The 12,986-nt window shown below is 33.7% G+C and overlaps 1 protein-coding gene across 2 annotated transcripts in view; it reads right to left on the bottom strand.

Annotated features, from left to right (window-relative positions):
- Window positions 1-12,986, bottom strand: part of LOC136815501 (ankyrin repeat and sterile alpha motif domain-containing protein 1B-like) — a 35,811-nt gene that overhangs the window by 14,409 nt on the left and 8,416 nt on the right. Inside the window, exons 3-20 of one of the 2 annotated variants that reach the window (XM_067071957.1) lie at window positions 12,139-12,219; window positions 11,865-11,923; window positions 11,411-11,508; window positions 10,804-10,878; window positions 10,622-10,702; window positions 9,659-9,802; window positions 9,457-9,532; window positions 9,214-9,315; window positions 8,984-9,015; window positions 8,702-8,768; window positions 8,466-8,494; window positions 7,349-7,391; window positions 5,659-7,091; window positions 5,368-5,425; window positions 4,655-4,761; window positions 4,361-4,422; window positions 3,438-3,627; window positions 469-558 (exon numbers count right to left, since the gene is read on the bottom strand). In XM_067071957.1, the coding sequence (XP_066928058.1) occupies window positions 469-558; window positions 3,438-3,627; window positions 4,361-4,422; window positions 4,655-4,761; window positions 5,368-5,425; window positions 5,659-7,091; window positions 7,349-7,391; window positions 8,466-8,494; window positions 8,702-8,768; window positions 8,984-9,015; window positions 9,214-9,315; window positions 9,457-9,532; window positions 9,659-9,802; window positions 10,622-10,702; window positions 10,804-10,878; window positions 11,411-11,508; window positions 11,865-11,923; window positions 12,139-12,219 (2,827 nt within the window). Of the gene's footprint in view, window positions 1-468; window positions 559-3,437; window positions 3,628-4,360; window positions 4,423-4,654; window positions 4,762-5,367; window positions 5,426-5,658; window positions 7,092-7,348; window positions 7,392-8,465; window positions 8,495-8,689; window positions 8,769-8,983; window positions 9,016-9,213; window positions 9,316-9,456; window positions 9,533-9,658; window positions 9,803-10,621; window positions 10,703-10,803; window positions 10,879-11,410; window positions 11,509-11,864; window positions 11,924-12,138; window positions 12,220-12,986 lie in introns of both variants that reach the window. The other variant, XM_067071956.1, reaches the window with a different exon arrangement.

Raw genomic sequence — 12,986 nt, 5'->3', positions numbered from 1 at the left:
TAGAAAAAATTTGCGTACGTACTATACGGATGACCCCCTACCGGGCCTCGTTTCTATTTCGTTTCCATGGGATACTTTTGTAAGAGTATGGGATCTATATATTGTAGTTGAACACCATTTAAAAGAGTGCTCGATAACTTTGCAGAGCAAATTCATAAATTTATTTCAAAATTTCACTGTTAAAAAAAGTACATTACTTCAAATTTCATGCCTTACGGCTATCGTCAGACGCACAAATTTTGAACAAATTTACGAGAGTATGGGATTTACAAAACGCTAGGAGGTTAGAAAATGCTAGTGACGTTTAACCTTGAATACAAAAACACTTATAAAGTTATTGAAAACAAACGCTAGCATTTTGTAGTATCAAAACTGTATTGTATTGTAACCAGTTTTAATTGGGTTGGATTGACGGGAAATAAGAAAAATAAGCCGAAAAAAAGGCGAAACTTTGACGAAAAGGCTCACCCATGAAACAGGTGCTTTGATTTGCGGCGGTCGACGTCCAAGCGAGTTCAACATCCTTTTACGATGTCCAATAGCACTGATATCTAATACCTAGAATGAAAAAAGAAGTAGTAAATTGACGATCTGTGATTAGGGTTTTAAAACTTAAAACTAGAATTTTGATGCACAGAAAATCGTGACTTCGTATCTTCTATGACATTAGACATATTTAACTTTTCTTCACTATGTCGGTTTTGCATTAGCTTTTGCCCAATCCCTAGACTATTTTTAAACTTTTTTCCAGGGCTATCTACCCCTTCTGACTCACCTATAAAGTTAGATAGTTGGCAAAAACAAATGAATTGAACAACGAGAGCCTGAGGAATTAACGGTTAGATTGTGAATGAAAAATTTGATACAAATTAGCCTTTTCGAGAAAAAATATTTAATTGAATTGGCATTTAATCAGATACTAATGAGCCAGACGAATTAAAAACCAATTTAAAAAGCCATGCTCTATTTACTTAAATATATACTGATGTAACACATGTTTTTGTAAAGTTTCCATTTCTGATTGCTGTTAGGGGAATGATGATATAATCAAGGAGAAAAATTGTTTAGAATAATATCTCTTTTGAAGGTCTAGCTTTTTCTATGAAGAGCATGTCATTAAAGAAATATCGGGGGTTGTACTTCGGTGTAAACTTTATAAAGACAGGAACTGGTGTGTCGAAAACAAACTGGAGTCACAATACTGTTATAGCAAGCAATTCAATTCAATTCCATGGGGATGATAATTGAGAGAATATAGGAACACAAGCAACCAAGATACAAGAAATCAAACATTGAAATCAAAAACAAAAATAAAAGCGAAACAATCAACATGATATACGCTCTTTGACTCGAATCTCTATAACTCGAATCTCTATAACTCGAATCTCTATAACTCGAATCTCTATAACTCGAATCTCTATAACTCGAATGTCTACTCAACTCGAACAAGTTTAATAAGCAATGCCTTATAAACCAGTCTCAATAATTAGAAATTTCCAATAACTCGAACAAATTTATGTTTCCCGTGCGTGTTTGAGTTATCGAGACCCCACTGTAAAAAGATTTTCGATCAGTGAAATTCATAAAGAAAAAGAAGACTGGTACTTCCACAGTGAAATCAGGTGAAATGACTGATTAAATAAAAAAAGCTTGTACCAAAAAATAAAACAACTTTCGTCGTCTTCTAGAAGAAGAAAAACATTTATCAAGAAACACTGGTAATATAGCATGCAGTAATTACATTACCACAGAGCTATATAAGGATGAGCTAAACAATTTCAATCACCTGTTATCAACAATACTGACAATAATGTAACATTCCCTTACCATAAACGCGTTTTCCGTGCACAAAATAATTAGCATTCAATCCTGTAATTTGATTGGTTCAAATCCAATGCAGCTTTAAACTGATTGGTCGACAGCAAGAGGAAGCGAGATATGAGCTACTTAAAATTTCCCATAGCATAAAAAGAGAATTTCATTTTTTAATACATAATTTCCTATACTAATCAGAAACATCGTTGTTCCTTTACTTTAAATATAGCAATGGCTTATCTTCTTTAATCATGAGATATTTTGAGCAACACTTTTTCATCAAAACAACATGAGTCTTCTGCTTAACTGAAGTTCCTGGATATAAGTATAGGCAGATGCTCTGCATAGGCGTATCAAACGCACAAAGGAAAAAGGTACTTTTCGAAACGAAAGGGTTTTAGTAACCAAGCGAATTCGAGGAAATAACAGGCAACCTTTCCCCACTGAACTTTAAAATTGACTTTAATTTCTAGCTTCAAACTTTAATTGTGGCTTTAGAAAGTGGCTTTTCAACATATTTAAAGCTCTTTACATCTTAACTGTTATAAATTCTTCAAATGAAGCTCTATAACCTTGCTGAGACAGATATTCAACTTGGACACAATCCCTTTTTATTCATTAGAGCAAGTTATAAAAAATGAGGCTAAAAAATTGCAAAAGTAACAACTAGTAACGACTTGAGGCTAAAATTACCAAGACCACCGGGCCTCGATAAGAACTCGATGGTTCTTATATGACAAAGGGGGAAATTTTAACACTGTAACATAAATAAGCAATATCAAACTTTCTAATCAATCACTCTAATATTGATGTGTAAATATTTGGAGGTAGGCCACAATTTTCAAAAATTGAAAAATTTTGAATTTAGTCTGTGGGAATGGTCAGTCAAAATATGACAATAGATCTTATCGGAATTTTTCGATTTTTCTAAAAAAGCGATGCATTGTGGGATTGTTTCGGGAGTATTACAATATAATTCCCTTTAGTGATTTCTATTGTAATACTCCCGTAACAATCCCACAATACATCGCTTTTTTAGAAAAATCTAAAAACTCCGATAAGATCTATTGTACGCGTATAATAAATATAGTTAGTGATAATTTGGACAGTACATCTAAATTAGTTCGGTAGGATTATAATTTCAGATTTAATTGATAACATGGCTTTTCATTCAGTAACAGTTTTGAAGTGAGGAAAGTCTTAACCCTATTCAACCTAGGCTTTTAGGGGCGGTTCAGAACTGGGGGGGGGGGCTTTTCCTGTACCACCCCTTAAATTTCGATCTAGTGGGTCTTTTTGGATGAAATTTGGCACATAAGATCCTTGTCACGTAAGGTAACTTTTTACAAAAAATTTTTTTGATGACGTCACTCATCATGCCCAAAGTGAGCAAAAGCCGAAAATTTCCTTTGTTCTTATAAATAGCGATTGTAATCATTATCTCGTTTTTTGGACAAGTTTTTGAGGATCAAACAACTGAACAAAACCACAAAGAGATTTGGTCGAGTTCACAAATGACGTCAAAATCAATGCAAAGATGTCAGACACTTGATGTCATTCTTTCCTGGTAAACTCTAACCCAGTCTCTTCGCGCTGTATTGAACCTGAGTAAGAAAACTTACTGTCACTAGTTCCAGTTCCCAAATAACGCGCACTCGATCCATACTTCCATATCCATTGATAACGAATCGATTGTTATACCCGTTCAATTTAAGAGAATCGAGCCAGGAATCGATTTTATCGGGTATAGGATTATCGTTTTCTCCAATGACTTTAACTTGAGGTAGCTGTGCTGTAGAATCCATAATTTTCCTGAAGAAGAATTAGTTTAAGAATTCACTTCTTTAAAGTTGTCAACAGAGCCTAAAAGAAAGTTTCAAATTATATAGTATCATAGACACTATCATATATCCCTGGACCAAGCTATATCCGCCATCTTCGATTGAAGTTTTTTTTGAATTGGTACCCGCAAAGAAGCCATTGTAGTGTTAAAATTAACGTCTAACGGCGCTATATCATCATCAAAAGTATTCGAGGGAAAGTACACCTAGCGCTCTCGATGCATTTACACCGCTATTGAGTAGTGCCGCCATTAGGGTACCACTTTTCAAAAAACTCCGATGAAAGATTTTGCTTTGCTGGGATTGAGAAACTTGGTCCAGGGTATATAAAGGTCATCAAATTTATCTCAACAACGACCTCTTAAGAGCACCACACTAAACATCTGATTAGCTTAAAGCTAGCCGATCCTTATCTTAGAAAATAACTAGAATATACAGTTGACTCTTTCTAATTCGATTTTTATAAGGGCTCGAGAAAAGTCTTCGAATAAGAGAAATATTTGAATTAAAGGGAGTATTTTATGCAAGTTTTCATCATTTAAAGGGACCTTTGTTTGAATTATAGGGTAGAAAGATTCTAATTAAGTTCAATTCGAGAAAGTTAACTTTATTGATCAAACGGATCTTTTTTTTCTATCGATTTATTTGCCCAAAAAGGCCAACATCGCAAATAAGTAAGTTATACATAATTGATGTCTACATACTTTCGATGACCAGAGTCCAGGATACCAAGTTCAATCAGGTCTTGATCATCCAAACAGCCATTCTGAAAACAATATTTAGATTGAAATTATTTTTCCAAAAAAATCTGTGTTACTACTAGGTCTAGATTATATTATACCAAGGTGCTCCGTGTACAGCTTTTATCATAAAATATGATGATTTGATTTACTTTAGCATTTTCTTAATCACAGTGGTCGGTCTCAAATTATTCAAAAAAAGTCCTCTCATTTATTGTGAAAGTGCACCGCGAAATAAAAATAATGAAAAAAATTTACAATAAATTCGATCTCGTCGTATCCATTGGCCAGGAACATTGGTTCATAGATAGCCATTCCGATTGAATCCAACCATTCAGGGACGCTCTTTGTTGACATTGGTTTAGCTGAAAATGAGGGAAAATACAAAAAAAAATTAAAAAGAAAAAGTACCCTATTCCACGATAAGTAATAGTTATCGGACAGTTGCGAGTACAATAATGTCTGATAACTGGTTTATCGGTGACCCAAAAAATGCACTTTTTGTGTTGAAGGACACTTTTGTAGCAAAGTGACATTAGATTGCTTCTACCGCTACAATGCAACAACATCTTTTCGTCAATTTATATTTTTACATGTAAAATACAAGATATATTGTACTCTTTTAAACCAATCAGATTGCAGATATTTTTTGGATCGCCGATAATAATTAGGTAAGTTTTTAACTGCCTTAAAAATGAACACGATAAGAAATCATAACACGAATGACTTTTCTTTTCCTTGAAACCACGGCTGGTTGAAATGAAGAGAGTTTTCATTTACACTTTCTCCATTCATATCAATACAACATTTTCTCGATATACTTACACTCGTTATAAGATAACCAACAGTAACCAATGATATCTTATTCCGATCAGACAAGTCGTTCAATGTCCCTCCAATAACGAGAAGTTTAGCAAAGGCGAAGGATTCCTCGATAAAAAAACAATTGGAAAACGAAAATAAAAGCATACCTTCAAGATCTTTTGCATCGCCAGCGTATTCTTCGAGATTTGATAAAAATGCATCAATCTGTGAAAGCAAGAAAAAAAATAAATGTTTAACCTAAAATGCAAGAAGGAGCTGCAAAAAAGCTTTTATCAATTTATCAATTTTATCACTTAAATGTGAAGTTATATCATTTTTGACACTTTGAGGATGACTCTTAGAGTGTCATTATTTTCCTCTATCAGACATAAAACATTCCCTGAAACGAAACAAAAAATTGTGTCCACGCATCTAATAATAAGTTTAAGATACTTTACCTTACTCCACTCATACGTTTCATCAAGAGGTTGTTTAGCTGCCGTCTCACTCATCCTGTACCCTGACTCCACTCTTCTCTCTGAAGTACGTGATTGTTTCATACGAGGCTTCGGTACAGGCTTAGGTGAGCCCTCAGGTTCATCAATATTGGCTTGAGCTAACAAGTTCTCTTTGGCTTCTTGGATTTTACGTTCTCTTTCGATAGCTTCGATTTCTTCTTTTGTGAGTTGTTTACTTTCCTCTAGTTTCGGTACCGGAGAATCAGACAAAATTTCTTTTTGCTCAGGAGGTGAGTCCGATAAATCAATGTCTCTTTTGACTATAGTTGCAGTTCGTTTTTGTTTCATACTTTTTGTTTTGACGCTTGTATATTGTTGAGGTTGTGATGGACTTTGCTTGATTCCTCCTAAAGGCTTCGGTTTAAAATTGGATGGAGGGGCTTGGTAGTATTGATCATCACCTGGTGTCGAGCTTAGTGATGGTGGCCTCTGGTAGTATGACTGAGGACTATTAGGAGACCCTTGGTAAAATAAGCCTTCCGTAGAGCCTGCTGAGTTAAAAGAACCAGTAGGAGGCCTCTGATAGTAAGAGTCACTTTGTACATTCTCCTTGTTTTTGATATTGACATTATCATAATTTTCACCTCCACTCATTGGTGAATTTGTTATTTGAACATTATCATAGCATTCTGTAGAAGAAGACATAGGTCTATGTTGTAAATTCACATTATCATAATTTTCCATAGGACTGCTTGTAATTTCAGATGGCATGGTTTGACTTCGTTGTTTAGGTTTAGGTACATTGATAGCTTTTGAATCAACTTTCCTCAAACTACTTGGAACACCGTAATAATCTTCTTGAATATTCATTTGATCTTGAGGTGTGATGGTTGATGGTTGCGGTATATCACTCAAATGAGTTCCTCTTTTAGGGAAATTCGTAGTGGGTGGGACTTGATATAAATCATCATTTCGATTTGGTGGGACTTGATAAAGATCATCATTTCCTGGTGATTGGTTATGGTGAAAATCAGCATTTGGTGGGACCTGATATACATTATCTGCACTGTTCATTTGAGTATAATATGAGTCTCTTTTCCCAGGCTCGGGGATTTCACTATATGTAGCGCCAACTTCCTCTTCTTGTGGTTGAAGACTGGTCATCCTACTAACACTAGCACTAGTGCGTTTCTGTTTAACGCTTTTCTTTGTTTTCAAATTTGGAACATCCTCACCAACTAAACAGTAAGGACCACTTTTCTTTTTATCATCGCCATCGTATTTACTGAAAAACATATCCTTTTTCATTTTACTACTGAGTTCAATTGGTGTGGACTGTACGCGGGTGAGATTGTTTTCATCGTCACTAGCATTGTCAAGGGATGTTGCAGCTATTAAGGAGTAGGGGCGGTTGTCATCGTTCTTGGGCTTTCCTGTCATTGAAAAGATTGAAATAATATTTTATTTGAACATTATAAATATATTGACCAAGACTTGAGTTTAAAAAAGACCAAAAATTTCAAATCAAATAAACCCAAAGTCATTAATATTGACATTTTCAATTTTCATAATGGTAGATATTCAACTTAGAATGAAAAAGTAGAAAGTTCTCATTTCTTGAGTTTTAAAAATACGTTTACAAAAATATTTGCTCTGTTCTACAGAATCTTATATGTATACCATATTATACCTGGTTTGGGTCGTGGTGGAGGAACAACATCATATCCAGACGGCTGCAATGGAAAAGAATGAAAGAAATTATTTCTTAGCCTTCTAAAAAATCTTCTATTTTGATATGGCAGAGCAACAAAATCAATCTCATAATTTTGAAATAATCCAAGTCAACATCCAGTTACTACCTTAATAATTAACAATTGATTTTCTAAATATAATACCGGGTGCGCCACAAAAAAGTTTCTCTCTTTAAAACTAATTTTCTAGAAATCTAAAGATTTTAAAAGAACCATTCCTACTTTACTGGAAAGAAGAAAGATAAACTTAAATTTTGATGGGTCATTTATTAAATTCGATTAATTAGATCAAAAGTTATGCTCAATCGAATAAAAAAGTTACTTTCTGAAATTGTTAAAAAACGTTAAAAATCGACCTATCAAATTAAACAGAAGCATAATTACATGTACATCATTATCTTCGTTTCAGTCATTAAAAATGATAATTAGCTGTCTAAATGACCTTTTGTTATGTAAAGGAAAGTTGAATTTCAATAAAAGGCAGAAAATTCGTTGAAAAATTCTAAAAAATCTGGTAGAATTCATAAATATACACCAAATATTGGTTTCGAGGTAGATCCAGCCTTACATAGACTGTATCCAATCTAAAACCGAAAATCGGAGGAAAATTTCGGTAAAAGTAAATTAAAGTGATTTTGATGAAGATTTTAAACCCCTTTGGCCTTTTAGTTTCGAAATTTTATGTGTTTAATCACTGAAAAATGCTTTTAATCATGTAAAGGTTATTGCGATTGCCAATTTTAATACAAACATTTGATAGGTCGATTTTCAACTTTCAGAAAGTAACTTTTTTATTCAATTGAGCATAACTTTTGATCTAATTAATCGAATTTAATAAATGACCCATCAAAATGTAAGTTTATCTTTCTTCTTTCCAGTAAAATAGGAATGGTTCTTTTAAAATCTTTAGATTTCTAGAAAATTAGTTTTAAAGAGAGAAACTTTTTTGTGGCGCACCCGGTATAATATATATACATGTCATTTATTAAGAAATTATATGTCTTTGATGGCTTTATATCATAAAGAGTAATAATATTTTAAAATGTATTCAATTACCTGTGAAATGATTTCTTGGTTGTCCATATCTAAAAGGTGACAAAAAGCATCACTTATGGAAGGCTTGCAACCTTTTAAGCCTGACTTGAAAGATTTTGGTCTTTCCAGAGTGTTATTAAAAAAAAGTATTAGCATTTTTTCCTTTGGCATAAAAAAAATAACTGCCTCAAACGCTGAACAATTTAGAATCAAATGTCATTTTAGCTAGACAATATATTTCATACCATGCATTTTACCTTTTCGTTTCGGATGCTCTACAATTTCAAACTGTTGCCCACTATATGAAGTTGCTGGTGAACGACTCTGCAAAAAATGAAAGAAATTTCAAAATATTTTTATTGAATTGAGAATAATCTAAGATACAGTACTTTATTAGTTCACACCTTAGCCTAGAAAGTAAACCAACAAATGTATAATATAACATAAAACCTTATCAAATTGATTACAACATTTGCAGAGAAAATGGTATCTAACCTAAAATGCTATTTTTTAAATGCCATGGTGGCTACAATACTTACTAATTCAGCATCACTTGACGAGGCTGGCTTGGCTAAAGAAAAAAGCAGAGAAGTATCCTTGAAATTTGTCCCTTTCAGCTAAGTTGTTTTCTTTCAACTAGAGAGATTAAAGTCAAGAAAACATCACACCATCACATCACAAAACGTTACACCTTTCTAATTTAATGGTAACAGCCTTGGATTCAGACAATTATGAATTAAACAAGCAATTCCTCTACTATTAAACTTACCATAAATTAGACCAGTGATTTCTTGTGAAGTTTGGGATGGGTTTTTCACTAAAATATCCAAGACTTTTTGGCCGTTATCATCTTCGATTTCAATATCGATTCCTAGAAAAAGAGATGGTAAAATTTAATACATTTTTAGTCCTATGACTTTGACTGTGATACAAATTCTGACTGATTCTTTATAGAAAATCTAGATTAGTCAATAAGAAAAAAAAAAACAAAGAAGAAAATACATTTCCATACCTCTTTCAATGAGTAGTTTTGCAACAGCTGTTTTTCCATAAGTCGCCGCACAGTGAAGGGCAGTACCCATATCACACTAAAAGGTAAATACTTTTGACAAAATAATTGTTTTTCATGCAAGGAGCTTTGGATAATGTTTTAGACAGGTCAGATGCTCTAGGGAGTCAGAGTAACAAAAGACAAACTTTCCAATAGGTTTTACCGTAGCATTGACAGGCATGCCATAGTTTAGAAGAGCTCGGACGACATCTGCATGGCCATTTCGTGCAGCAAGATGTAAAGGGCTGTGTCTATGAACCGGTGATTTGTAGCATAGTGTACGGTCATAGTTCAGAAAAAGTTCAACCTGAAAAAATAAAACACAATAAAAGAACAATTATTCATATTACTGAGAATCTTCTGAATATTTCAAGACTTATGTCTCTATCTCTGATAGCAATAAATTTGTAGTAGGGATCAAATCGGAAACCCAACGCTGGAAGCGTTATGGGCATTGTAGAATTCAGGACGCAAAAATTAACTGAAACAATGTGACTTTCACATCTAATCTTTTTACCTAGGGGGCCGTCGACATAGTACGTACGTACTAAGGGGGGGGTCTTCTCAAAAGCGTATGCTTGCGTACAGGGGGAGGGGAGGGGTCAAAGGAAAATCCACGTACGCAGAAAAAACTTTTTTCATAGCCCTTTTTTTTTTTTGTCGACTTTTACGCTTGTTATAAGCATCAAGGAAAAGAAAAAGTTTCTTGATAAACATGGAGTTTCATGTATGAAATAAAGGTCCGAACGAAATAATTTGAATTCTAAATTTTCTTCAACCGAGGGGGGGGGGGTTGAATGAAAAAGTATGTACTTACCAGAGGGGGGTATAGCCATTTGCGTACGCTTGTATATAGGGAGAGAGGGGATACTCGATTTTCAACATTTTAGTGCGTACCTACTATGTGGACGGCCCCTAGTTCTGGATTTTCGAATACACATAAGTATAAGTCATTTTTCACTGATTTCAAATAATTTCCAGCAGATATCCCAATTCCCAACTTTCCCAGATTTACCAGACCTTTCTGGAAGAGGATGCAACCCTGAAACTTAACAATACTTAGAGAATTCCTTAAAATAAATGCTTGGATTAAGAAATAAAAACTTTTGCAAAAGAACCTCTTTACCGTTAGTAGTCTTCCATATTGAGCAGCCAGATCTAAAGGGCTTTCGTCCTTTGAATTTCTGAAGGAGGCATCAGCATAATTCTGTAGAAAAAAAATCAAAGAAAAAATAATGATATATACAATGTGCAAATTGTATATTTAAAAATATAAGTAAGGAAAGATAAGGAAAATACTAATCTTACCCCTAGCAGAACTTTAACAACTTTTTCATGACCATATTGAGATGCAACATGCAGTGCTGTGTCCCCTGCCATATTCTAAATAAAAAATTAAAATATTGAGGCCAAAAAAGGTCAAAATTATTATCGGATCTCATCAAATTTTACTTTGTGGTCAAAACAAGGTTTTCATCTCAGACCAAAAATAAACTGGACATCGTAGATGTGACTCCCTAAGCGATTCTAAGTACCTGGAAATTGGACGGCTCTTTAGAAACCTTTAAGTCAACCAAAAGGCTGCAAAAAGTGCAGTTAATTTAGTGGCTATTTTAAATTGGTTCCAGACTGGCATCAACTAACTCATTGACATTTTTTCATTCAAACATTACAAATGGTTGGCTGTTACCGTTGGAGCCCGGTCTAACATGTTATCACATCATGACCCAAAATAATCCGAATCCGAATACTCAAATGCAATATTTCCTTTGTTCCAAATACATCTCTCAAAAGCTCAATTTAACATTAATCCTAAATCTGATTAAAAAGCTCTACCAAATCTTATGAAGCTGCCAGAAGATAATTTTTGTTCAAATAATTAGAAAAAACAAATCAAACAAAGTATCTTTCTTACTGCTTCGTTAACTTGGGCTCTAGATGGTCCTCTCGATATAAGGGTCTGTGCAATTTCATAATGACCATTAAATGCAGCTAGGTGAAGTGGAAAGCTCCCTAAAAGACAAACAGCAAATTAATCATGATGAAATATCGTGGTATAGTAGGGTGAGCTGGGATGACAGTACAAAAAGATATTAATGGTATGATAATGGTATAGTATTAAAACTCAAGGGCCTGTAGGGTTTTTTATTCCTCTTTGTAACAAACCATGAGTATCACAAGCATCATCTACTCAATTTAGGCAAAATTTGTTTAGTGTTTGTTAAAAGAATTGATAAGTTAGATTCTTTTTTTCTCAGGGATAAATGAGAAAACATAATAAGATAGGTGTCTACAACCAAGACGCAACCATGAAGCATGTTATAAGGTTTCAATTGTAGTGTGTCTTTAATATTCATCATTGAACCAACCTGCATTGTCTGGTACATTGGCAGATGCATCATTATGGAGAAGAAAGACACATGCATCACTAAAAACGAATAGGAAGATAAAATTGTCTGAGGGAACATAAATCTTATTTTGCGATTATTGTTTTCAGTTGTTCTGTATATCACTTAAAACAAAGGAGAAATGGGTAAAACTTAAAATCAAACAAAATCGGTTTAAAAATAATTCTTCTGGATTGGTTAAATTTTTTGTAAAGAGTTGATCTTTCTATAAAAAGGCACTTCTGAAAAAACTTACGAATTTCCATAAAGAGCAGCTAAATGCAGCGCAGTGCAACCAGATGAATCCCTTCCATTGATATTTGGGCCCTTCAAAAGACTAGAAACAAAAAAGAAGAAATTCTTATATATTATGGATATACTAGACTAGGCTAAATACAAACATGAGCTGAACTTTCTTCTGTGGCTGTGCGCATTTCATGCCCGCACCCCAACACAGATTTTTCTAAAGTCAGTTCTTCTGCAAAAAATCATGAGATCTGTATCTGACACTGACAGTAACTTCAAACGCGCACACTGAAAAAGTCTCAAGAGAGAGGCACACAAAAACATATGGCGTCAAGAGGAGTGACATCCCTCTTATAATTTCGATATCCTTCTTTAGAGGAATATTAGGAAGGTTGGAATCACTGAAGTGAAGGACTCCTCAACTGATTGCTAAGCAAAGAAAATTAGTTCCAATCAGCAATTCCGACCTTCCTAATTATTCCTATCTCTAAAGAAGGGTGACAAAACTAGAAGAGGGATGTCAACATTAGACTAACTTACAGTATATACTTTATTAAATTATTAGGCAATTACTTTTTAATTTTCTGGTTTACGGACATTACGAGGAAAATTTTTAACAAGAGATGGAAAAAAATAAAAATAAAATTGATGTTTTAAATTTTTTAATTTTCTTTTTAAAAATCTGAAATTGGAGGAAATAATAAAATAAAATTTTATGAAATTTCCTAAAGTTAGATTTAAAGACAAAAGAATAAAGTGCAAGATGTTGTTATAGATAGGGTGTATGTATAAAAAACACTAAAAATAAAATGAAACATAGAAATGTAAACATAAAGACTGATATGTGTATATGTAAGG

This window comes from Clytia hemisphaerica, unplaced genomic scaffold, assembly GCF_902728285.1.
Source record: "Clytia hemisphaerica strain Z4C2 unplaced genomic scaffold, Clytia hemisphaerica genome assembly, whole genome shotgun sequence".
Lineage (NCBI taxonomy): Eukaryota > Metazoa > Cnidaria > Hydrozoa > Leptothecata > Clytiidae > Clytia > Clytia hemisphaerica.
The sequence above is the reverse complement of the archived record's forward strand: the minus strand, read 5'-3'. Positions and strand labels throughout refer to the sequence as shown.